The sequence below is a fragment of the Pseudorasbora parva genome, chromosome 22 (assembly GCF_024679245.1).
Source record: "Pseudorasbora parva isolate DD20220531a chromosome 22, ASM2467924v1, whole genome shotgun sequence".
Taxonomy (NCBI): domain Eukaryota; kingdom Metazoa; phylum Chordata; class Actinopteri; order Cypriniformes; family Gobionidae; genus Pseudorasbora; species Pseudorasbora parva.
In genome coordinates this window covers 19,247,037-19,271,907 of record NC_090193.1, presented here as the reverse complement: position 1 = coordinate 19,271,907, position 24,871 = coordinate 19,247,037, and the positions used below count along the sequence as shown (strand labels likewise).

At 37.4% G+C, this 24,871-nt stretch overlaps 1 protein-coding gene across 2 annotated transcripts in view; it reads right to left on the bottom strand.

Annotated features, from left to right (window-relative positions):
- The window catches only part of LOC137058722 (inactive N-acetylated-alpha-linked acidic dipeptidase-like protein 2), a 436,678-nt gene that overhangs the window by 40,746 nt on the left and 371,061 nt on the right, over window positions 1–24,871 (bottom strand). For both annotated transcript variants that reach the window (XM_067432113.1, XM_067432114.1), the window contains exon 12: window positions 4,673–4,766. In XM_067432113.1, the coding sequence (XP_067288214.1) occupies window positions 4,673–4,766 (94 nt within the window). The remainder of the gene's footprint in view (window positions 1–4,672; window positions 4,767–24,871) is intronic.

The window sequence follows — 24,871 nt, the reverse complement described above, 5'->3', positions numbered from 1 at the left end:
ATGAATACCGTCATTTCATGTGCCTCTAAAAGTCCTACCATAACACAGCATAAGGACAGAGAGAGAGAGAGAGAGAGAGAGAGAGAGAGAGAGAGAGAGAGAGAGAGAGAGAGAGAGAGAGAGAGAGAGAGAGAGAGAGAGAGAGAGAGAGAGAGAGAGAGAGAGAGAGAGAGAGAGAGAGAGAGAGAGAGAGAGAGAGAGACAAACTTCCTTCATCTACTTGCCCCAGTCTCTATACACTATAGTGTACACTACAAATTAAATGTTTGGACACACTTTGTACTGAATTTGTTTCTTTTGATCTTTAAGATCTTGATCTAGTGCTTCAAATTACTTGTCATCAATATTATTATATTTTTATTATTATTAATATTAAATTATAATTACAATTCTGATAAGAAAATCAGATGATAAAATTATAAAATCATACAACAAATGTCCAGACTAGGATACATGGAAGTAGCTCAAATATACGATTATATAAATTATATAAGAATATAATTTAATAAGATTGTTCACTTTTTGTTTTGTTTTGGTTATTGCATTATTCTCATACTTTGTTGATTAGTAGTTTTGTATGAATTTACTATTATTCTAAAATGAAAATTGTAATAATAAATAAGGACTATACATATTTAAACTGACTTTTAGTGTATGCAAACACAAACTTACAAACATTACAAACGGACAAACACCATATACCAAAAATATGAATTAAACTAATTGAGTGACATGGTATGTAGCAGGAATACACACAACGGCAATGATTCAAAACATCATGTAAGATTGACGAGACCGGACAACTAGAACTAAAACATAGGAACTTAAATAAGCAGGCAAACAAGGTGATAAATGAATGATAACAAAGGAGAAGTCAGTGAAGGAGAAACTAAGACAACACAAACAGACTAGGGGTGACATTAAGTTTGTCAGGTACAATAGGTTTATTTAACATGTAGTTAGAATTAGAAAGCTGAAAAAGTTATTCAGTCATGAGCAGTAAGTTATTTTCTCTATTCTCTGATTTACATGAATGAGAAGCAGGTAGGTATACAAGGCTGCTGTAAATTTAAGGTCCCTATTTTAAAGATCGAAGTGTATGGTCTAAAGCGCATGGCGCAAGTGCACTTAAGTACGCTCTGAATCCAATTTTGCTAGTTTAACGACGTGCACAAAGGTGTGCATGTCCAATGCATGGGCTGGGTTGTCTCCTTAAAGGGGCCATATACTGGTACATGCAAATTTACAAGCGTTTCACCTCAGACCCGCCCTGAGCGAGCTCTGTCTATGGCTGATATTAATAACGTGCATTTTAAATAAAAACAAAAAAATTAGACCAGGTTTCAGTTGGTCAATGGCGCAGTCTATTTTAGTTGCTCCAAAATAGCAACATGCCAACAATGCGCCTAAACAGACCTTGTTTTCAGACCAGCACGCCCATGGGCGCACAAATGGGCATAAATGCATTTTCTATTTAAACAACGTGGCGCAGGACGTGAAAATGATAACTGCGCCGTGCTGGAACTAGCAAAAATCATTGTGTATTGCGTCAGGTGTATGACAGGGCCCTAAGACCAAACACATGGATTATACTGATACACATCTGGTTTAGACCAAACTGTTTACTTTTACTTGAGACATAAACAGCTGTGTTTACATGAATTCTCAGATGGGCGATGGGCATTCTGAAAATTGTGTGCACTTAATGTTGTGTCATGTCAGTGAGTGCACAGCATTGAGTTCTTTTTTTTTTTTACATCGAGCACATCTAAAATTTACAATCGCTTATAACTCCTTATAACTCTTTTTAACTTCAAGCACATCCCGCTCTTTATATTCTCATTTTATACTGTGGCATACCGTGCCTTGCGAAAGTATTTGGCCCCCTTGAACTTTGCGACCTTTTGCCACATTTCAGGTGTCAAACATAAAGATATAAAACTGTAATTTTTTGCGAAGAATCAACAACAAGTGGGACACAATCATGAAGTGGAACGAAATGTATTGGATATTATAAACTTTTTTAACAAATCAAAACTAAAAAATTTGCAGTGCAAAATTATTCGGCCCCCTTAAGTTAATACTTTGTTGCGCCACCTTATGCTGTGATTACAGCTGTAAGTCGCTTAGGGGATGTCTCTATCAGTTTTGCACATCGAGAGACTGAATTTTTTGCCCATTCCTCCTTGCAGAACAGCTCGAGCTCAGTGAGGTTGGATGGAGAGCGTTTGTGAACAGCAGTTTTCAGTTCTTTCCACAGATTCTCGATTGGATTCAGGTCTGGACTTTTCTATCACCTGAATATGTTTATTTTTGACCCATTCCATTGTAGATTTTGCTTTATGTTTTGGATCATTGTCTTGTTGGAAGACAAATCTCCGTCCTAGTCTCAGGTCTTTTGCAGACTCCATCAGGTTTTCTTCCAGAATGGTCCTGTATTTGGCTCCATCCACCTTCCCATCAATTTTAACCATATTCCCCGTCCCTGCTGAAGAAAAGCAGGCCCAAACCATGATGCTGTCACCACCACGTTTGACAGTGGGGATGGTGTGTTCAGGGTGATGAGCTGTGTTGCTCTTACGCCAAACACAACGTTTTGCATTGTTGCCAAAAAGTTCAATTTTGGTTTCATCTGACCAGAGCACCTTCTTCCACATGTTTGGTGTGTCTACCAGGTGGTTTGTGGCAAACTTTAAACAACACTTTTTATGGATATCTTTAAGAAATGGCTTTCTTCTTGCCACTCTTCCATAAAGGCCAGATTTGTGCAGTATTCGACTGATTGTTGTCCTATGGACAGAGTCTCCCACCTCAGCTGTAGATCTCTGCAGTTCATCCAAAATGATCATGGGCCTCTTGGCTGCATCTCTGATCAGTCTTCTCCTTGTATGAGCTATAATTTTAGAGGGATGGCCCAGTCTTGGTAGATTTGCAGTGGTCAGATACTCCTTCCATTTCAATAGTATCGCTTGCACAGTATTTTGGACCTGCCTGGTGTGTTCCTTGTTCTTCATGATGCTCTCTGCGCTTTAAACGGACCTCTGAGACTGTCACAGTGCAGGTGCATTTATACGGAGACTTGATTACATACAGGTGGATTCTATTTATCATCATTAGTCATTTAGGTCAACATTGGATCATTCAGAGATCATCACTGAACTTCTGGAGAGAGTTTGCTGCACTGAAAGTAAAGGGGCCGAATAATTTTGCACGCCAAATTTTTTAGTTTTGATTTGTTAAAAAAGTTTGAAATATCCAATAAATTTCATTCCACTTCATGATTGTGTCCCACTTGTTGTTGATTCTTCACAAAAAATGACAGTTTATATCTTTATATTTAAAGCCTGAAATGTGGCAAAAGGTCGCAAAGTTCAGGGGGCCGAATACTTTCGCAAGGCACTGTATATCATACTGCACAGCCCTAACACATACTGACCCTAAACTTTTGACAATAGTACAGTGTACTATTTATTATGGTCAGGGAATTCCTGTTATGCTTCTATCCACTCTTGATTGAGTCAGTGCCCCAGAACAATCACAGCTTTATAGATCAGCATCGACTGCATAGGCACTGCATTTATTTGACAAAGTAAGTGAGTACAATGACATCCCATTTTACTTCAATGGTGACATTTGGAGTAGACTTCATTCCTTCAAACACCAAATTACACAGAACAGACTGAACAGAACAGTTATTTCTGTCAGAAAACAGCTGTGAGTGCCAATCACCAGTATGCAAAATAACGAGATAAAAAAAATACTTGGTGTGTTTTCTTTTAAAAAACTGTGACAGTGAAAATGACTTCACGAACGAGGCATCTGTGGTTGATATGGGATTTTCTCAGGCATGCTATGCCGCTGCAGCCAAGATGGTAAAACAATAGATCGGACGCGAGGGTTTGGTGCGTGTCTGATGAAATATCAATACTGCACAGCATTAAGGCCTTTGCAGTCTGTCTTGATGTGGCAAGATTCTGTGGCAATTACATTTCTCACCTGTCCTCTTCCGTGCGTTCATGAATATTTAAACACAAACTCCTAGTTCTAGCGGCGTGAACAGATTCAGAGGGGAAGCTTTGAATGTTTCTCTGCAGAGGTGAAAAACAGGCATTGCTGCGAGCCACCATATAATAATTTACAGTTATTTGAATCTCTAAAATATAGTTTTGCAAGTCTTTGAAAATGTGCAGAACATTTGGAAACTAAAGCCTGTCAAAAGCTCTTACCCCTGGGCATCTTTTGCTTTAATGCAGTAGAAATAATAAAGCGTTTTCCTCTCGTGGGAAAGTTCTCCCTTTTCGTTCCCCACCTAGAGTTAAAGTGAGAAGTGCCAGACTGATGGCCATTCAGGTCTGAAGCTTATAACCCCATTTGATCTGAGCACTGGGTAAGCAGAGAAATGATTTGCACCAATTTGAATTTTACAAATGCAGAATTCAAGGTCATTCTTCTAATGCCCCTATAAACTGGGACAAAAATATCGATATGTCCACCAAAACAGATGATCTCTCCATAAATCATCTTTGGGAGGAGTGAGCGATGACACAGAGGTGACCCAGCCTGTAACGCTGAGTCACAACCTCAAAGAAATTTCTAGAAAAGTCCTGCTAAATTGACGAGGAACACCATTTTATTAATTTATTTCTACAACTTATGAAAAGTGCATTCTTACCTTTGAGTTTGTTCTGAACATCCAGAGCGATATCCAAAGGGTAAAATGGAAGAACAGGATCTGTAGCAAGTCGCAGGATGGTCTCAGCTGTTATCTAAATCGGCAAAAGACAAAAATGTCCATCAACATTCTACAAAATAAGCAAGATCATTAAATTACATAAAAATTGTGAATAAATAGACCTATTTATTGTACATTTCTAAAGGTTCAAAGTTGTTGGAAAAATATTTTCAATAAAAATAAGCAGATTTTACTTTTTTCAATGTCTTTTGAACTTTTTAAGCATCATTCTTTTCTGAAAACAGAAATATATGCAGTACATATGTTTCTTGAGCAACAAAGCAGAACATTAGAACTATTTCTAAAGGATAATGTAACAATGGCAGCTTGGCCATTACAAGAATAAATTACATTTTAAAACAGATAAAACATAGACAACCGTTATTTTAAAGTGTAATATATCATAATATTACTTTTTTTATTGATCAAATAAGTGCTGTCCTTTTTAGCATTAGCAACTTTTTTTTTTAAATACATTAAAAATCTCACTAACTCCAAAGTAAAAACAACAACAAAAAAGCAAAAATGACACTGATTTATTTATTTATTTATTTTATAATTTTTTTAATGGAAAAAGATTGGATGAGGTTAAAGTTGATCTTGTGAATTGAGGGGAATGTTACCTATTTTTTTTTTTACCTCCAATAAGTATGCAACTTAATCATAGGTACTATTCAATTATTGATTTATTAATTAATTATTTGATTAATCTAGCATGGAAGCCACAGAATAGAATTTTTGTAAAAGATAGATTCTACTTTTCTCATCTGTATTAAGAGATATAAATTTCTCTCAAGCCAGATTTGCGAGGTTTTGACTTTATATAATATAATTCTGACTTTATTTCTCGCAATTGCAAGTTTATATCTCAGACAATCATGCTTTATATCATGCAATTCTGACTTTATAACTCACAATTGCTAGTATATATCTCACAATTCTGACTTTATAACTCGCAATTGCGACTTTAAATCGCATAAACTCACAATTGCGAGAGACAAATGTCAGAATTGCGAGATAAAAAGTGGCAATTACCTTTTTTATTTATTTTTTTATTCTGTGACAGAAACAAGCTTCCATAAGCCAACCACTTGAGTCAAAAATCTGAAGGCAAACTTTTTTATTCTTTCGCATGACATTTTTTATCAATGGATTGTACTGCGGCAAACAGCATGCTTTAAGTGTTGAAATTCTCTCTGAGTGCTTGCAAATGCTTCTTACTAATATGCCCAGATAATTAGGGCATTTATGAGCTGCCAGTCCTTTAATAATAAAATATAATTATTGGTTTCTTATCTTTCTGCCTTTCCATTGATTTTCACACCCTTGATGGATTCCGTTGCTTTTTGCCCCAGACACTCCACATTGGCATCTGATGGGTGATTGTAATTGTGTAGACGGTAAGATCCGTACTGAGCTTGTCCTGCATCCACAGTGGCCACAGATCAAACATTATAGATTCTCCTGACTTCCCTTCATGTTCTGCATGAGGTTAACACTTGGGCCGGGAAACTGCACAGCATGAACAATTATTGACTGCGGTTTTATCATATAGTGTCTCTTCTGCCTGACCTCTCCTCTAAAGTTTGCTGGCTGGCAGTATGGCAGTATGGCAGTATGATGTTTCTCTCGAGATGGACCAAATCTTGACCTGTGAAAGTTAACCGTAACGCACGCCTCAAAGGAGGATTCCGTGTCTGACCACTGACCCTGCCTAAAAGAATCAGCCCCAGGGCAGGATTTTGTTGGCCTCCCACGAGATCAGGAACTCATGCAGTGATAAACTATACAGCGAACACAGGTCAGCGATTGAAAAATACTATATTGTCACTGAAACCTTGTATCTCCAAATTTTGTTTCTGTTTAGTTTTTTTCATGAATTATTCCGTTTGGCCACTCTTTATATCTCTTTCCGGTTAAATATTTGGTTTTGCAAATATTTAACCAAAGAAAAGTATTTAAAAAAATGTTTGACTAAATCTCGTAACTCTATTGTATCCTCAAACTGTAGGTAAAACCTAATTGGTCCACCTTCCCTCTATTGTGAATAAAGAGCCACATGCAGTTTGGACCATCTCTGCTTGTTTGCAATACAAGTAAGGGATAATGTACACCGGTTGTTATCACAGAATAAACCCCGACAGAGTGATCAGGACCCCGACACGAAGCAGAGGTTTCCAATGGTTTCCATTGTAACCCACGGCTGTTTAAGCCACAAGATGGCGCCAGCGTTAAGCATAGAAGTAGTACCGGTCAAGTAACTCGTAGTACCCGTATGAGCGGGTGTTATCTGGAAATAACATACCGCTGGAATGCGCGATTGACCAATCAGAATCAAGTATTTCAAAAAGCCGTGTAATAAGGGTAAATAAAGAACTGATGCTTTGAATTAAGTACAGCGTTTTCTCTACTCAAGAATCACTATATTGGCTGTCAATCGATTAAAATGTTTAATCGTGATTAATTGCACTCTTGTTGCATGATTAATTGTGGTTAAACACACTTATCGTACAATTAAGCTTACATTGTTTATCTTATTAAACACATTTTTGCAATTTTGTCATCATTTGCTATATCCAGCAAAGTAAGCAATCCGAAAACTATTTTATGCAAGCTTCAAGGATCATTGGAGACTACAAAAGGACACCAAATAACCAAAATATAAGGAGTCCATATAATGATATAATATGATAAACCGATTAACCCCATAAAAATAAAAAAAACATTACAGAAAAAAAAACATTATAGAATTCACAGTGTACAGTATAGTATGTGTACAGAGCAACAACAACAACAAGATTGTTTTAACTGTAGACGAGTCAAGCTACAATACCTAACAGGACCATATAGAGAGGGTAAAAAATCTCAACCACTTTGACTGCATAAACCTATGATTACTAAACACAATAATGTGTCGACAAATTAAACATAATGCTTCCTGAGTGTGTGGAAACAATGTGAATCTACACTCTAAAAAATGCTGGGTTAAAAACAACCCAAGTTGGGTTGAAAATGCACTAACCCAACAATTGAGTTGTTTTAACCCAATGGTTGAGTTGTTTTAACCCAGTGGTTGGGTTAAATGTTGCTTAAGACAACCCAATTGCTGGGTAAGAACAACTCAACCATTGGGTTAAAACAACCCAATTGTTGGGTCGGTGCATTTTCAACCCAACTTGGGTTGTTTTTAACCCAGCATTTTTTAGAGTGTACTGAAAAGTGTATGTCCAGAATGCGGCGTGCGATCAGTGACCTGAAGTGCACACATACACGGTTTATTTTTTGTGCATCAATACAACAGACTCCCACATGCTTACTGTACGACAGAGCTTGTGTTTTAAAGCAAAGCACACACTGGAACGAAAAATTCACTAAAACCACAATGTGAGATTAAAATAACAAGACCTGGTTATGTAATTAATGTTTTTCAAATGAAAGGGTGCTGTCGAAGATGACCCTCAAATTCCTAACCTGACGGGAAGGAAAACCGGAGGAACCATCAAAGGATAAAGAGAAATTGCAGGACCTATCGAGAGAATTGAATTAGTGCCAATGAGAAGTACTTCAGTTTTACTGCCACTCAGTTTGAGAAAGCTGGCAGGAAACCAGACTGTTATTTCATGGAGGCAGTTGGTAAGACAGGCCGGAGGAAGAATGGAATCAGGTTTTGTAGATACATAAAGCTGTGTATCATCAGCATGAGTGGAATTTAAGTCCAGATTTTGAAAAAATATTACCAAATGGGAGGAGATCAATTAGAAACAATAGGGGACCTAGGACAGAACCTTGGGGAACACCACAACTAACAGAAGGAAGTTGGGATTGAAACGTTTCAATTGTACAAACTGTGTACGGTTTGAGAGGTATGTATAGTGAAACCAGGCACAATGAATACCAGTGATACCAATAGCTAAAAGGTATCAAAGGCTGCACTTAAAGGAGTACTTCAGCGCTGGGAAGATGAATCTGTATTTAAACTGGGTCAATAATGTAGTAGACTCCCACTCCCAAAGCCACCGCTACTAGATTACTGAATCACTTTCACTTTCCCACTGCGACGTGATCATTTTCATAAAATCAGTTAAGTTAGAGAACAGACACTACATTTAAAAACTGAGCGTGTCTGTTCAATATGTGATTTAGCCGCTGAGGGAGTGTCACAGCCCAAACGCTGCAGGAGTCAGATATATTGACAGTCACTGATGAGCTTGTGATAAGAGCTGAGGTAAACGCGACCGCACTTGCGGCATAGATTCACAGCGCATGTTCAGTCTGGCGCGTTTTCAGTTCTTGCCTTTGGAAGCTTAACTTTCATAGAAATTAATTTGAGAAGTTGTGAACACACCTTTGCTCTGCCAGCCGCACCGTTCACATGAATGCCTGAAAACATGCGGAAATGGCTCCCTTTGCTGGGTGTAGTCTTTAGCCACTGGGCAAAAATTCCTCCGATGATGCAAATTGATATGAAAGTTGATGAAAGTTAATATTACAAAGCTGAGCATGGACCTCTGCTGCCACTGTTTTTTCAAGCATTTTAGAAATGAAAGGAAGATTTTAATTGGGACGGAAATTACCTTAATTGTTATGGTTTGCATCCGTTTTTTTAATGATTGAGATTATAGCAGTTTTTTAAAAGATGATGGAACAATGCCGAAGCTAAAAGAGGAATGAATAATGCAAGTTATAAGAGAAGAAAGAGAAGGAGAGCAGTCCTTTACCAAATTAGTTGGTATAGAATCAAGTAAACATGAAACTCAATTGTGACACTGGATGGTGAACTATAGTAAGGGGTAGCCAAAAAGGGCCAGCTGTTGATGGATGGCAGTTATTTTGTCATTAAAAAAATACTAAACATTGAGCAGTGCAGTACAAATGTGAAGGACTTGTGTCAGGTGGTTTCGAAATACGATTTACAGTGGAGACCAAGGCTTAAGTGTTACCATCTCCAGACACGATTAAGTGGGAATAAAAATCATTTTTTTGCAGCAGAAAGAGCATCTTTATAAAGGTGAAGATGTTCACTGTTCAGCTTGTATAGATGTTCCAAGTGTCGGCCTCTCGTTTTGAGCTGGCGAAGTTCAGGAGAAAACCAAGGCGCAGAGTGAGTGAATGAGGAAGTAGTCCGAGTTTTAAGAGGTGCAAGAGTATCAAGAAGCTGCTGTAATTCAGTGTTATAAAAGGAGAAGTGAAATGGTCAATGTGTGGATGATCAGTGATTGCAGCAGTCAATATTTTATATTACGAAATGTCATACGAGTTGTTGTTTGTATTTGGAGAGTGTAATATTTACATTAAAAGAAAGCAATTTATGATCTGATAAGGGTATTGGAGTTGCAGAACAGTCAAGCGGTGTAATGCCTGAACAGCAGACAAGGTCCAGAGTGTGGCCTTTAGCGTGGGTTGGAAAATCCACATATTTCTGAAGACCAATACTGTCAAGGCAGGAAATAAAATCCTTTGTAAATGGGTTAGTGACATTGTCCACATGGATGTTAAAATCACCCAAAAGAATAATGTTTGGTGAAAGGGTACACAGAGCGGTTAAGAATGCACCAAATTCATCTAAAAAAGTATTGCAGTATTTCGGAAGTCGATAAATAACAGCCAATACTGTAGGTGTTGGACCGCTGATAAGTAAATATATATACACATTTTAGTACAGTGAACTCATTGTCATGTTCAAGAAACCAATATGAAATGATTCGAGCTTTGTGATATGGTGCATTATCCTGCTGGAAGTAGCCATCAGAGGATGGTGGTCATTAAGGGATGGACATGGTCAGAAACAATGCTCAGGTAGGTCTTCTGCTGTTGTAGCCCATCCGCCTCAAGGTTGTGCGTGTTTTGGCCATAGACTGTAAAAAAATATGGACGTAGTGTCCGTGACGTCACCCATAGGATTTCGATTAGCCGTTCTGAAGCGTAAAGTAGAGTCGAGCTGGGCGTTGCCATCTTGTGAGCGAGTCATCGCGTGTCACTCCCGGATAACAGAAAATGGGCAAAGAGGCGGGATGTGGGCGGAGCTTAGGTGACGCCATGACTAATAGATGGCAGATAATTGGCTATCCACTTGTAACCCCGCCCTTAATTATGCAGAACTTTAAGGCATTATATAATGTAAACGAATGAGTTATAAAAATCTACCCCCCTCACAGTAAGGTCAAAATTAGCCGTATTACCCAAAACCACAATTTGTACCAGGCTGTAAACATGTTTTTTTCTGCTGTAAAGTTGGGCATTTTAACGTGGGGCTCAATGAGATTGTGCTCCCTTCGGGAGCCTGTCCCTAGTGGCCAGTTGAGGAATTGCAGTTTATGTGAATACTTCCGTATTGGCTTCAAGAGAGATCGCGGGAGGTTGCCGCTTGGCTTCACAAATGCTTTGCTGCATACCTTGGTTGTAACTTATGGTTATTTCAGTCAAAGTTGCTCTTCTATCAGCTTGAATCAGTCGGTCCATTCTCCTCTGACCTCTAGCATCAACAAGGCATTTTATATGTATGTATATATATATATATACATACATACATACATATATATGAAGTATATATGATTATAATATATTCTCAGAAAAGAATATATTATAATCTTTCATGTATTTGAGGAGTGGATAAGAGCCTAGGATTTGTTGTTGAGTCATAGTCAATAATGTAAATAGCCTGTGTGTAGCACTTTGTCTTTAATAACATGAGATTTTGGCCACATGACAAAAAAACTTACTGGGGATGAGTAAAGGTTATTGTTTTTGACCTATCCATCGTTCTATTTAAATAAATAAGGTTGTTATGACACCAACATTTTACATACAAGTGATATTATATACAAGTGATATGATTATAGAGTTCCCAATGTCAATTCTAATACTAGCTTAATTAATACAAAATTCACATAGTAATTAGCCAGTAATAAAATAAGAACAAACAAACAAATTACAAGTGATAGCATGGATACATTTTGAATGAATTAATTTTCAGGTAGGTCTAACAGTAGTATTCAGGTAAGAAATACACAGAATATGAATAAAGTAATCAAATGAAAAATAACTACACAGGTCTCAATGTTTAATTTAAATATATATCATTTGTTTGCTAAAGCTACCAAATATATTCAGTCAAGAGCAGTGTATACTTTTCTTATTTTGTTCTCAGATTAACATTAATGACAGACTGTAGCTGGTATCTTAAAGGGGGGGTGAAATGCTGTTTCATGCATACTGATCTTTTTACACTGTTAAAGACATGGAATCCCATACTAAACATAGACAAAGTTTCAAAAGTTAAGGTGGACGTTTGATGGGAGTATTTCTTTGTCAAAAATACTACTTCCGGTTAGTCATAAGTTTCGGCAAGTTTTTTGAGATCATGCGTCCCCTTTGACGTTAATGGGGGCGGAATTTCCTTGTATGGGCCTTACGGACAATTCTACCGGAAGCGCGTGAGAGAGAGAGAGGGAGAGAGCGAAAGTAACAGCCTACGCCCATCAAAGCGCTGGCTTGTAGGATGCTGGACAGGTGATGTGCACATAACAATGTCACCAAAAAAGTGCGTTTTTGGTTGCCAGACCAAGACAGTCCTGCACAGATTCCCCCAAAACCCCGCGTTAAGGCAACAGTGGATGTAATTTGCTTTTCCGGATCAGCAACTGAGTTGCGCGAATGTTTATATCTGTTCGCTGCATTTCGGTGCCGACTGTTTCATAAACAAGGCCCAGCTCGACGCCGGATTTTCCCAATCGCCTAATGCTGAATGATGGAGCAGTCCCAACGTTAGAAGGGTGAGTGAGACTGCTTCAAATGTCTGTGTTTTTTTTAGTCCGCTTACTGTCTACACAAACCACGCGTAAACACACAAACACACGTGCACAACTGCACTTCCCACATGTACACCTTCAAAGACAAAAATACGACGATATAATTCAAGTATAAATATGTAAATAACACAAGCCGCTAAGCATATTATATAGTTAGTGTATAACTTGTACCACATACAGACGTCCTGCTCTAGTCGTTTTTGCTGCTGCTCCTGTTCAACTGCAGCCTCTGGGTCTGATTCCGGATCATAGATGTATGGCTGTATCTGATTAAAAGCCATATTTTTATTTTGAATAAAGTTTTTTTCCCGCTGTTGACACAGCTTTACGACGCACTCGACTCAACATAGCAGCAGCGAGCACACGTCATTATTTAGCTCCGCTCACACGACACGCCCCCACCCGCTTGGCTTTTTTCGGAAAGACTCGGAACAGCGCATCTTTCTTATATAATTATTAAAAAAATAAAGACTTTTCGGAGATATGCAGGATGCAATGCTACTCTATAGGTACTCAAGATTGACATGACACTGACTGAAACTGAGTGTTTCACCCCCCCCCCCCTTTAAGCTGAATGACACTTTAAGACTTGCCTCAGCTGACATTTCAGCTGTGTGCACAAAGAAAGTCGCTTCACATACAGCATTTTTAAACAACAGAAAAGAGACATCAAGAGCCAGGATGAACTCGCATATCCTACATGAACACTATGAGTCAACCACTGTGCTGCAGCATCAACATAAATGCCCTTTCAACAACATAAAAAATAACAATGCATTTATTTTTTCACTACGAAAAAATAAACAAGAGCTGTGCAAGAGCACCCTGTGAGGCTACAGAGGATAAGCGGTTTGAAGAATGGATGGATGGATGGATGGATGGATGGATGGATGGATGGATGGATGGATGGATGGATTTAAAGCCAAACTCTTGACGCTGAAACACCTGACATGCTCCATAACTGGAATACATCAAAATCGTATATTTTCTTGTTCTTCTATTTTTTTCTAAACATATTTTTTGGTTTCTTATTAAAGCCCTAAAGTGTAAGTTGGAGTGATGTGGAATCAATCAGAGGCTGAGAGATTCCAGCATTGATTTCAGCCGAGAGAGCATTAATCAGCACTGCAGAATGGGCCTGAACACAAATGCTGAATTTTTATTTATAGCCTCATTTCTTACATTGCTCTTTTACTCTCTCTTCCAGAGAGGACTATCACACATTCAGATGATTCCAACAGATGAAACATACATATTTTGTAACACATCTACATTCTATAGTTTTCCTAATTCTAATGTTGTTTCACTCCAGAATTTCATCATCTACAACATGAACTGTTATCTCTCTCCATTGCTTATGTAATGGCCAATGCTTTGGCAATAAGGCATATCAATACAGCTTGTTTGAATTGACTTGAGAAAGGACAAACTTTTAAGGCTTTCAAAATGTGCTGTTAGCAGGTAGACTTAGCATGCATTAAAAAATAACAACAAACAAACAATAATCACATTTTAATTTTTACTTAAATTTTAATATAATTCAGTTTGAGATTACACTTTTTTTTAAGGTATCTTTGTTACACTTTAAGCCCAATTTATACTTCTGCGTCAAATGCACGCAGAAGGTACGGTGTACCATACGCATAGACACATGGCATACGCCGTACCCTTCGCCGTACCTGCCGTGCACCTACTACGCGTTAATTCTACGCGGATTGCAAGCGGCGAGATTGGTCTACCAGAACCCCCCCCTCAGGTCTATAAATAAATAAATCTGCAATAGGAGTGTGTGTATCTAGAAATTATAGTTTTATCCTATATCTGCTATAAAACACAATATTTTGTAGTGCAGAGATTCTTTATGTTAGTGAATAAATACATAGATCTACTGTGTATAGTTTATTTATTTTCACATGCAAACATAGTCAGTGTTTCTCTTAGTAGGATGAAAATAATCTGTTATTTAAACTGTGATTAAATTATATTTAAAAAGCGATCAAAAATGCTTTATTTACAAATAGCTGAACTGTCAATCAAACAGCGCAGGTGTTCTGGACTCTCCCAAAACTCCCGTTATAATCGAGTCTCTTATTTATATGGTGTTTGCACTGTTTTTTGATGAAGGCATTCGCTAGTTTGCAGAAATCGAGTTACAAAGATGAGATGGCTGCATTCATGCACTCAACATGTCTGTGATCGGCTACAGTACATGCTCATCTCTCATTTTATTCCATTATATAAATATAATGCTATAATCAACACGCAATAAGCAAACCTTGAGAACTGTAATAGTAAAATCGTGCTTAAAGTTTTCGAGAGAAATCCACATTTAATACTATGCAAAGATGTTAGCCAATCCCAGCAGTGGGCGTTTACACTGAAGACTCACAGCAGACATGCAAATTCAAACAGAGCGTTCAGAGTAGAGGGCTAAAATCGGGGTCGATTTCTAAAAAAAAAAAACCTTTTATAATTTATATCCTTTTATTTCTAAATTATGAAATGTTTTGATGTAGAAATCATTCTAACATTATAAGTACACCCCAGGAAACATAAAATAATAAAATAATGCAGTTCATGTAAATCACATTCTCTGATGGAGTGAAATGGAGATGTTCGAAGACTGAAAAATGGTGTCTCACTTGGGAGCCGCAATCACCTCTGAGTTGTAGAAAAATGGCCAATGGATTTTGCATGCCAAGCCACTTCCCTGCACATATGGGCATATATATGATGGTGGCACGCATCAGTCATTCAGGTTTATGCTGAGTAGCCGAGGCAGGAATCCTGGGAAATACACATATGGACTGACCCCTGGGGCAGAGCTACATATGGAAAGATCTCTGCAGTAGATCCTGCCTACAGACTCAGAGATGGAGCAGAACAGACACAGCCCAGGAAAAAAACAACATGGGTTTACTGAAAGGGAAATCGTACCATGGAAGTATACACATATGGGATTACCAAGAGCTAATAACAACACATGGGGATTCTAGCCAAGTTCAAGGGTGCCCCATCCCTGAGAAAGAAGGTTTTTCCTCAGTGGAATCCACTAGGGAGGGGATGTAAGGAGGAGCATTAGGTCTGAGAACCAAAAAGTGTGGACAAGAAAGGCTCAAACATTAAGACCTGCTCCTCGCCCTCCCTCACCTCCCTTGAGATCGCCTGTAATGTGAATGGAGTGACATGAGCCGTTGCTGACTCCAGATGAGTAGATGGCGGGCGAGTTGTGATGTGATGCGAGTGTACCCCGCCTTGAGCGCTGGGGACGTATAGCATCCTAAAGTAGATGCAGTGAGTGTAGTGTGACTCTTAGGCTGTGTCCACCAACGCATTTTTTCATGTGGCTGGCTGGCGTTTTCAATTGTTTTCAATGATAGTGCCGCGTTTTTAGAACGCCATGAGCGCAACGAGGGTTGCTAAGTGAGTATTTCACACTCATTTGCTGAGCACTCTGCATTTTTTACTTGTCGATTAGAGTTGAAGAATGTTCAACTTTGAAGTAAAACGCAGCGCTCATCACTGTTACTTTTCACCCAGCCGTCCAAGAGTGGAGGAGGGATGGGACAAACACACCACAGACCAACAGCCACATTCTGTGTACAACGTCAACAGATGAAAACAAGCAATAATAACAGAGCACAATGACTTAAAACAAGAGCCAGAGCAAATACTTTACATTGTATCTGCAATTTTATATAGAATCAATACAGAAACAAACTACCTGTGAAATTAACTACACTTCCGCGGATTTTCCATATCATAAGCAAAGAGTGTTAACTGAAAAAACAAACCAAAAAACCCCCCCCGCTGCCCAGCCAAAACGCTCTCAAGCGCTCACAGTGGGGCGTTTTAAGCAGAGCGCCTAGCCCATGAGACCCCCTAAAAGACTCGTAAGCAAAATTTGAAGGGGGTCTTTTATTTTATTGTCACTAATGGTCACTCAAATGTTTTAATCCCTCTATGTCCAGTGATCAGAATTCAAAACATTTATTCACAAATATATTCTATTTTTTTTTGCCAAGCGGAGCCAGCCTGACCTGTGCACAGATGCAAATTAGCCATGTGCGCCAAACAGAAGAAACGTTGAGAAGTCATACTAAAAATGGCTAGCAAGCGAAAGTTAAACCAGTGTCTAACTTGAGGTAAGATGTAAGAGGAAAAAAAATTGTGATGATAGAACTGATTGTGTGTGTCCTTTCCGGCTTCGGCATATTGCATGGTTAAGGCCTTGTGGTAGTTGTTTTCTTAGTGAAGCAGCCTAGCCTTGGAGTTGGAGAAGTTGGATAGATTGTGTGTGTGTGTGTGTGTGTGTGTGTGTGTGTGTGTGTGTGTGTGTGTGTGTGTGTGTGTGTGTGTGTGTGTGTGTGTGTGAAACAAAGAGAGAGAGAGAGACAGAGAGACATTAGGCGAATGTGCTTTGATGCATCTGTCTGATCATATTTGCTGTAGATAGATGGTTAAATGATGTCACACAACCGGTCATACTGCAGGCTCTCATGGGCAAGTGGACTGATTGAGTGCCAGTCTCCGATAGGCTATACCTGGCATTTATTCAGCTGATTGCTCTTGTAAGTGCGTTGTCAAATTATCATGTCTGCATTGTAATGCACAACATTGCGATTTCGTTTGTGTAAAACAACATGCATTTAAACAATGTTAGCCAATGCAATCTGTCAGTAGTCACATTTACATGCATACTTTTTTGTCATTCCGATAAAAATTCCGATTGAAAGATTCATTGGATTGTTTACATGAGACGTTATCTAAACCGATCTGGGGTTTACATGCGCTGGCGCTTTCAATCGGAAACATTTTGTGACACGCGCGCACAGTTTGTCTGCCGCATCAGAAATGTTGACACTGCGTAAGCGCTGTGTATCGTGTCACAAAAGGATGCACACACACACACACACACACACACACACACACACACACACACACACACACACACACACACACACACACACACACACACACACACACACACACACACACACACACACACACACACACACACACACACACACACACAGTAATCAGATCAGGTCTTTTACATGGTTATATGTTTAGTTTGATCAGTTCATGAAAAGGTTTATCCCATCTCTCAAACCGATACACTTACGATACCGATAACCGATAACTGATAACGATACAATACAATTTAATTCGGTTTGGGCTTTTTTATTCCGATTGAGGTGTTTATATGGAGCATTTTCATTTGGATTGGACTTTTAAACAGATTACAGTGCTCCATTTAAACGCACCTGTGTTGCTTTACAAATACTATAGTATATCGGATTATACCTTTTTTTTTAAGTGTGTGTTGTCCTGTTGAAATATTGTGATGTAGTGTTTTCCAAATGTACTGTTTTCCCAGGAAATGTCCTGTTTTCAAGTTCTGCCCAGGCCCTAATATAACAGTTTTATATCCATACAGTGGGGGCATAATTTAAATGTACTGAAATTAATAAGGAATCTTTGAGTAAACTTCGAGTATCATTTGAGTATCTCATTGCCGGGCCAAGTGTCCTGGTTTTCGGTAATAAAAATATGGTCATTGTAGTGTATAGGCCCATATTAAGAAAATGTAGATCGGTATTGCACAAGAATCGGGAGATGGGGAAGAAAAATATAGATATTTAAGACATTATAAAGTCAAATATCTAGCTTCCGTATTCAACTTATGAAAAAAAGCGTAATTGGCGTAACTATGACGTCAGATCTAGATCTTTTATCAAGATCTAATGTAAACATTTTTTACAATTTTCATGATTAAAACCAGTTATGTCTTTTTATTTAATATGATTTTATTATTTATGTTCTATGGTACACATATATACAATTTTTATTTTATTTTATTATTATTAATGTGTCTAAAGAGTCACCATTATCACAAAATAAATTACATTTTATAAATAATGTCATTACAGTACCACTGTTATCCCAGAAATATTTATTTTATTGTATTATTATTCCACTGAAGTACCATAGATATCACAAAAATATTTAATTTTATCGTTAATGTCAATTCAGTGCCACATAAATATGTATTTATTCATTTTTATTATTGAAAATGTCTATACACAGTAACCCAGATTTCCCAAAATATGTATTTCATCATATTATTAATGTCCCTAAAGTACCACAGACATCACAAAAATATTTTATTTTATTATTAATGCCGCTACAGTACAACAGAAATAAACCACCACCCTACATATCTGCAGGTGCACTTATCACCAAGTCAGGATTCTGCTTTCTTTGTTTCCGTTTCCTGTGACCTGTTTTTCTAGTCTGTTATCCTCATTCAGTTCATCTGTTTTTTGTTAATTAACTCTCTCGTTTAGCTCTGATATAAGTCCTCCCTGTTTTGTTCAGTTCTTTGTCTTATCTTGTTGTTGTGTTTGTCTGATTCTCCTGTTACACTAAAGACTGTCAGTATAGTATTTATATTATTGTGCACTTCCTTTACCACACCTCCTGTGACACAAGTGTATATATGATCTTACACCAATTATGATATACTTATGAACTAACAGGTTTATGAGACATAGCAGCATTTTCCTCTTTAAATTCGGGTGTTATTTTTAGCATTAGGACCTCTTTTTGTCCTCTGTAATCTCTTGTGGCATTTACAAAGACTGTCAATGTGTATTTGTGTGTGAGTGAGCACATACATGGACGGGTGTGCACTCTTGTTTTTCAATCTTTGGCTTGTCTTTTGCTCCAGGACATGTTGGTACTGCAGGGCTTTGCAGGGGAATATATTTGTGTACATTAGAGACAGGTGGTTTCACTGGAGGCGGGGGGTTATTGACAGCAGAGGGCTCCCTCTGAGCGGCTCAGCCACACTGATGAATCGCTGAACACTATGATTCACAGCACACAGACAGGCCTGTGTCTGATCTGAACACCATGCTAAAGGGTTTCCCGTGTCATTTTGTTCTGTTAGCAGGGTGAGTATTAACAATGGGGTCAAGCATGTTGTGATTTGGAAGTGCACATGTACTGTGGGATTTGTATGTCATATTTGGCAGACTAGACAATTTGTAAGCTGATTGAGGGGAAAATACACATGAATGTACAGTGGATTGTACAGCATATATATATATATATATATATATATATATATATATATATATATATATATATATATACCACTTTAATATTTAATATTTAATATTTTATGACTGCATTAACTAATAATTAATAAATAACATAACTGAATGAACAAAACATAAAATGTAATAGTAAATAAATGCCACTTTTGTGTGTTTTTGTGCCAGATCTGCAGTGAAAAGAAAAAATACTGCAGTAAAAGGCTAAGTACTGTTAATTGGGTTTGAAAAGAAATGACCTTTTTCTCAATTTAAGGAGTTAAATAACGGGAAGGTTCATTGCTGTCAGTCACTGATTAGAAGGTGCTCCTAAATCTTTTACTGTGCTCCTAAATTTTTAGGAGCTTCTAAAAAGAAATGTAAGCGTAGAGCCCAGTCTATAATCTGCTGGAGGACCTACATTTTTTAATAACTCTTAATGAAAGTCAGGACTTTTATTGATTAGGTCTCACAAATTATTCCAAATAAGATCCTCCAAGTTTATTATAAAATTTAACAGGTGAGTCGACATATCAAGTTTTGTTTTAATCTAATTTTAAAATCTTTAAAAAGTTTTATTTGTGAATGATAAAATGTGATGAAAATATGTATTACGATGATAGTTAAAATATTTGAATTAAAACATCCTGTTTACAAAAATATAATAAGGAAAAAAGAACACTGTGCTATTAAGAATGCATTAACAATTTTTTTAAAGAATAAAACTAAAAAGTTTTATACTATCAGTGACTGACTGTGAGAGTTGACACTGAACGGATGGTGATCCAAAACTTCACCTTCAGTCGTGACCACTCTTGGAGAAGTTTTGGCATGTTATTAACATGTTATTGCCATGTTATTGTTAAAGCAATATGCCAATGTTAATGGTTTTGACCCACTTTATATTAGGTGCCCTAATATGTACTAAGATTTAAATTAATAATTGAATACAACACACCTATTATTATACTTACATTATTAAAAAGGACATGCATGTAATTTACATCTGTAATATATTTCTGCGGTTACATTTATAATTACACTGTTGGCACTTTTCTTACACCTAAACGTAGCCTTAAACTTACCCATACCACCACACCTGTCTCTAACTTTACCCTTAAACTTACCCATCCCACCACACCTGTCCCTAACTTTACTCTTAAACTTACCCATCCCACCACACCTGTCTCTAACTTTACCCTTAAACTTACCCATCCCACCACACCTGTCCCTAACTTTACCCTTAAACTTACCCATCCCACCACACCTGTCCCTAACTTTACCCTTAAACTTACCCATCCCACCACACCTGTCCCTAACTTTACCCTTAAACTTACCCATCCCACCACACCTGTCTCTAACTTTACCCTTAAACTTACCCATCCCACCACACCTGTCTCTAACTTTACCCTTAAACTTACCCATCCCACCACACCTGTCCCTAACTTTACCCTTAAACTTACCCATCCCACCACAGCTGTCTCTAACTTTACCCTTAAACTTACCCATCCCACCACACCTGTCTCTAACTCTACCCTTAAACTTACCCATCCCACCACACTTGTCCCTAACTTTACCCTTAAACTTACCCATCCCACCACACCTGTCTCTAACTCTACCCTTAAACTTACCCATCCCACCACACTTGTCCCTAACTTTACCCTTAAACTTACCCATCCCACCACACCTGTCTCTAACTTTACCCTTAAACTTACCCATCCCACCACACCTGTCTCTAACTCTACCCTTAAACTTACCCATCCCACCACACTTGTCCCTAACTTTACCCTTAAACTTACCCATCCCACCACAGCTGTCTCTAACTTTACCCTTAAACTTACCCATCCCACCACACCTGTCTCTAACTCTACCCTTAAACTTACCCATCCCATCCATGTTTTTATCGATCCTTCTCACATTTTTGATACTTTTGTCAGTTAATAAGAATAATTTGAATTTGAATGAATTTAAGTTAAAATAATAAGTGATGGAGTTTCATATTTTGGATTTGAACTTATTAAAAGAGCCATTTCATGTCTATCGCTTAACTCAAGGTTGATATAGGATTTATATAGGAAGTATATAGGAAGTAATTAAATACTTTTTGAAGAGAGTAATTTGTACAGTAATCTAATTACACTATTGAAGATGTATTTAGTAACTAGTAATTAATTACTTTTTTAGAGTAACTTACCCAACACTGACAAGTACACTGTAAAAAATAAATAATAATTTTCTGCCAGTACATTATCCAGTAATTTTACGGAAACTAATGCAATGTGTAATTCAAAATACAGGTAAAACACCTTTAAAAAAACAATACAGAAAATTCCTTCATAATTATACAGTAAAATGTGCCTTATTTTTACAGACTTTTATACAGTGTAAACTGGCAAGTTTCTTTATTCACCAACTTGTAACACAGACCACCTTGATAAAACACACATATGTGGGAGAAACGGAATGGATAAAAATACGAAGTAATGGTGTATTTGTCTGAATGCATGTAAATTACCCATCATTCTGCGCTATCTAGAGTTTCATGACTGAACTACTTGTTTATTACCCTACAATAGTGCAATCATCATGTTATTTCAGCACATTATGTTACAGAAAATGTTTGAATATTAGATTTGTTTTGTACTTTCATGTCAACAAAATGTTTTATTTGCTAAAATTGCATACCATTTTAGTCATATTAAAACTAGAACATTGGTGGAGAATAAATAAAGAACATGTTGATTCTCTTCATGACATATGCTCGTAGACTCAGCTTCCCCTTCCACTGTTTCCTATATGAAAAAACAGCCTCATTGACCCTCACAATTCAAGCAGCTCTTAAAGATTTGCACATCAATGGAGCACTAAAACTCAAAGCTGACCACATGGCATTTAATGAATCAATGCCTTAATGACTACTGTCAGTCAAATTTATTCCTGCAGTATGTCTGGGAAGACAAATCTCTCATCAAGCAGCCTTCTGCTTCTGTCATTAAGCTTCCAGATGGTATCGTGTGTCAAGAGTTAAAAGTGAACGAAAAGCATCTCAATGTGCAGGTAGAATATGTCTCATCTGAACATAAAATACGCTTAATTTGGGTATAAGAGTATGATCTTGAATACCGGTAATCACAAACTTTAAAAATGAAAGCCACTAACACACATTTTTCAACAGGGACCTAGTGACATGCATTATTGTGTATTTTGAGTCTTAAGGGTATATGTGATAATTGATTTGATTATCCTAAATTATCAATGACCGGAATGATCATCAAGCTGAAATCAGTAGAAGCGTGTTTGTTTTGAGCCTGTTGTACTGGCGGGGTTACTGAACCTTGCTGTTGTGCATGAATTCAGGCTGTTAAGCCTTTCGTTTGGCTTAAAATTGGCAGATTATGAAAATTGTCACTGTGATTTCAGATGTAAATGAGTAATAAGAGGACATTGAAAATGAGCTTAAATGGTTAGTTCACACACAAATGAAATGTACGTTATTAATGACTCACCCTAATGTCGTTCCACACCCAAAAGACCTCCGTTCATCATCGGAACACAGTTTAAGATATTTTATATTTAGTCTGAAAGCTTTCTGTTCCTCCATTGAAAATGTATGTATGGCATACTGTCTCTTTCCAGAAAGGTAATAAAGACATCTTTAAAGTAGTCCATATGTGACATCAGTTGGTTTGTTTGAATTTTTTTAAGCATCGAAAATAAATTTTTGTCCAAAAATAACAAAAACTAACTTTATTCAACATTTGTTTTCAATCCGTGTCCGTGACTGCGCAGTCTCCCTCAGACTATAAATAAAGCTCGCGTGCCCCAGATAACACGACAGCAGCTTCACTGCGCAGTCCCAAACGCGGATAAAGTCATCGTTTTTGTCATATTATTGACCAAAATGTATTTTTTATGTTTCAAAAATTTCGAACAAACTAACTGATGTCACATATGGACTAATTTGATGATGTTTTTATTACCTTTCTGGAAAAGGACAGTATAGTGTGCATACATTCAATGGAGGAACAGAAAAGCTCTCAGACTAAATATAAAATATCTTAAAATGTGTTCCGAAGATAAATGGAGGTGTTACGGGTGTGGAACGACATTAGGGTGAGTCATTAATGTTTTCATTTTTGGGTGAACTAAGCCTTTAAGTAATGCTTAATTCAGCCGGTCAAAATGTAAACAAGCACACAATGTAAAGGTCTTGACTAAAGAAGTGTAGCAGTGACCAGCAGAAAACTGGGAAAACCACCGAGCAAAAGGAGGAATGACTGAGCAAAAGGAGGAATGTGCAAATGTGTCTCTCTCTCTCTCTCTCTCTCTCTCTCTCTCTCTCTCTCTCTCTCTCTCTCTCTCTCTCTCTCTCTCTCTGTGTGTGTGTGTGTGTGTGTGTGTGTGTGTGTGTTTGTTTATTGAACAGTAAACTGTGGAGAGATTAATTCATGACAAACATCTGCCAGATGCTGGAACCAATTAAGCTTCCTGCTAGCAAAGTTTCATTTCAACTTACAAGCTTGCAATTTTCCCATTCCGCAAGCATGTTTTTGATTATTAAAAGCTAATTAGAACATTGCATATGTTTAGTGGAGTGCTGTGTTTGGTTTCCAAGAATAAGAATGGACTTAAATGATTGGATTGGTTCATCAATAAACTAATCGTGCCGTATGTATTAATGCACTTATTTATTAACAATATACAGGTGTCATAGTTTTAATGTACAGCTCAGGGATGGCATGATACAGGCATGTTTGCTTTTTATCATTTATTTAGAAGAGACATTATTCAATCAGATGAAATACTGACTTGAAACCAACTGCAATATTATATATAAATAAATAAATATTTAGTAACACCTTTTTCACAATGTACTTACTGTAGTAATAACAGTAAATCATGCATAATTACATGCAACTAACTAAACCAAATCCTAAAACTAATTATAACCCTGTATTAAATGCACGTTGTTAAATAATATAACTTAATAATTTACTCAGTTCATGCATTTACACTGTAACAAGGAAACCTTAAAATAAAGTGTAAACAAATATGTATAAATATTTTTATGCCAGCACATGTGTGTCCGCGCACATGTTTTTGTGACATATCAGGACACAAATGTGTATGATGACATGGATATTACACAGGCATTACAAGGAAAGGGTGACTTATGAGGACATTCCCTATGTCCCCATTTTTTCAAAAGGCTTATAAATCATACAGGATGA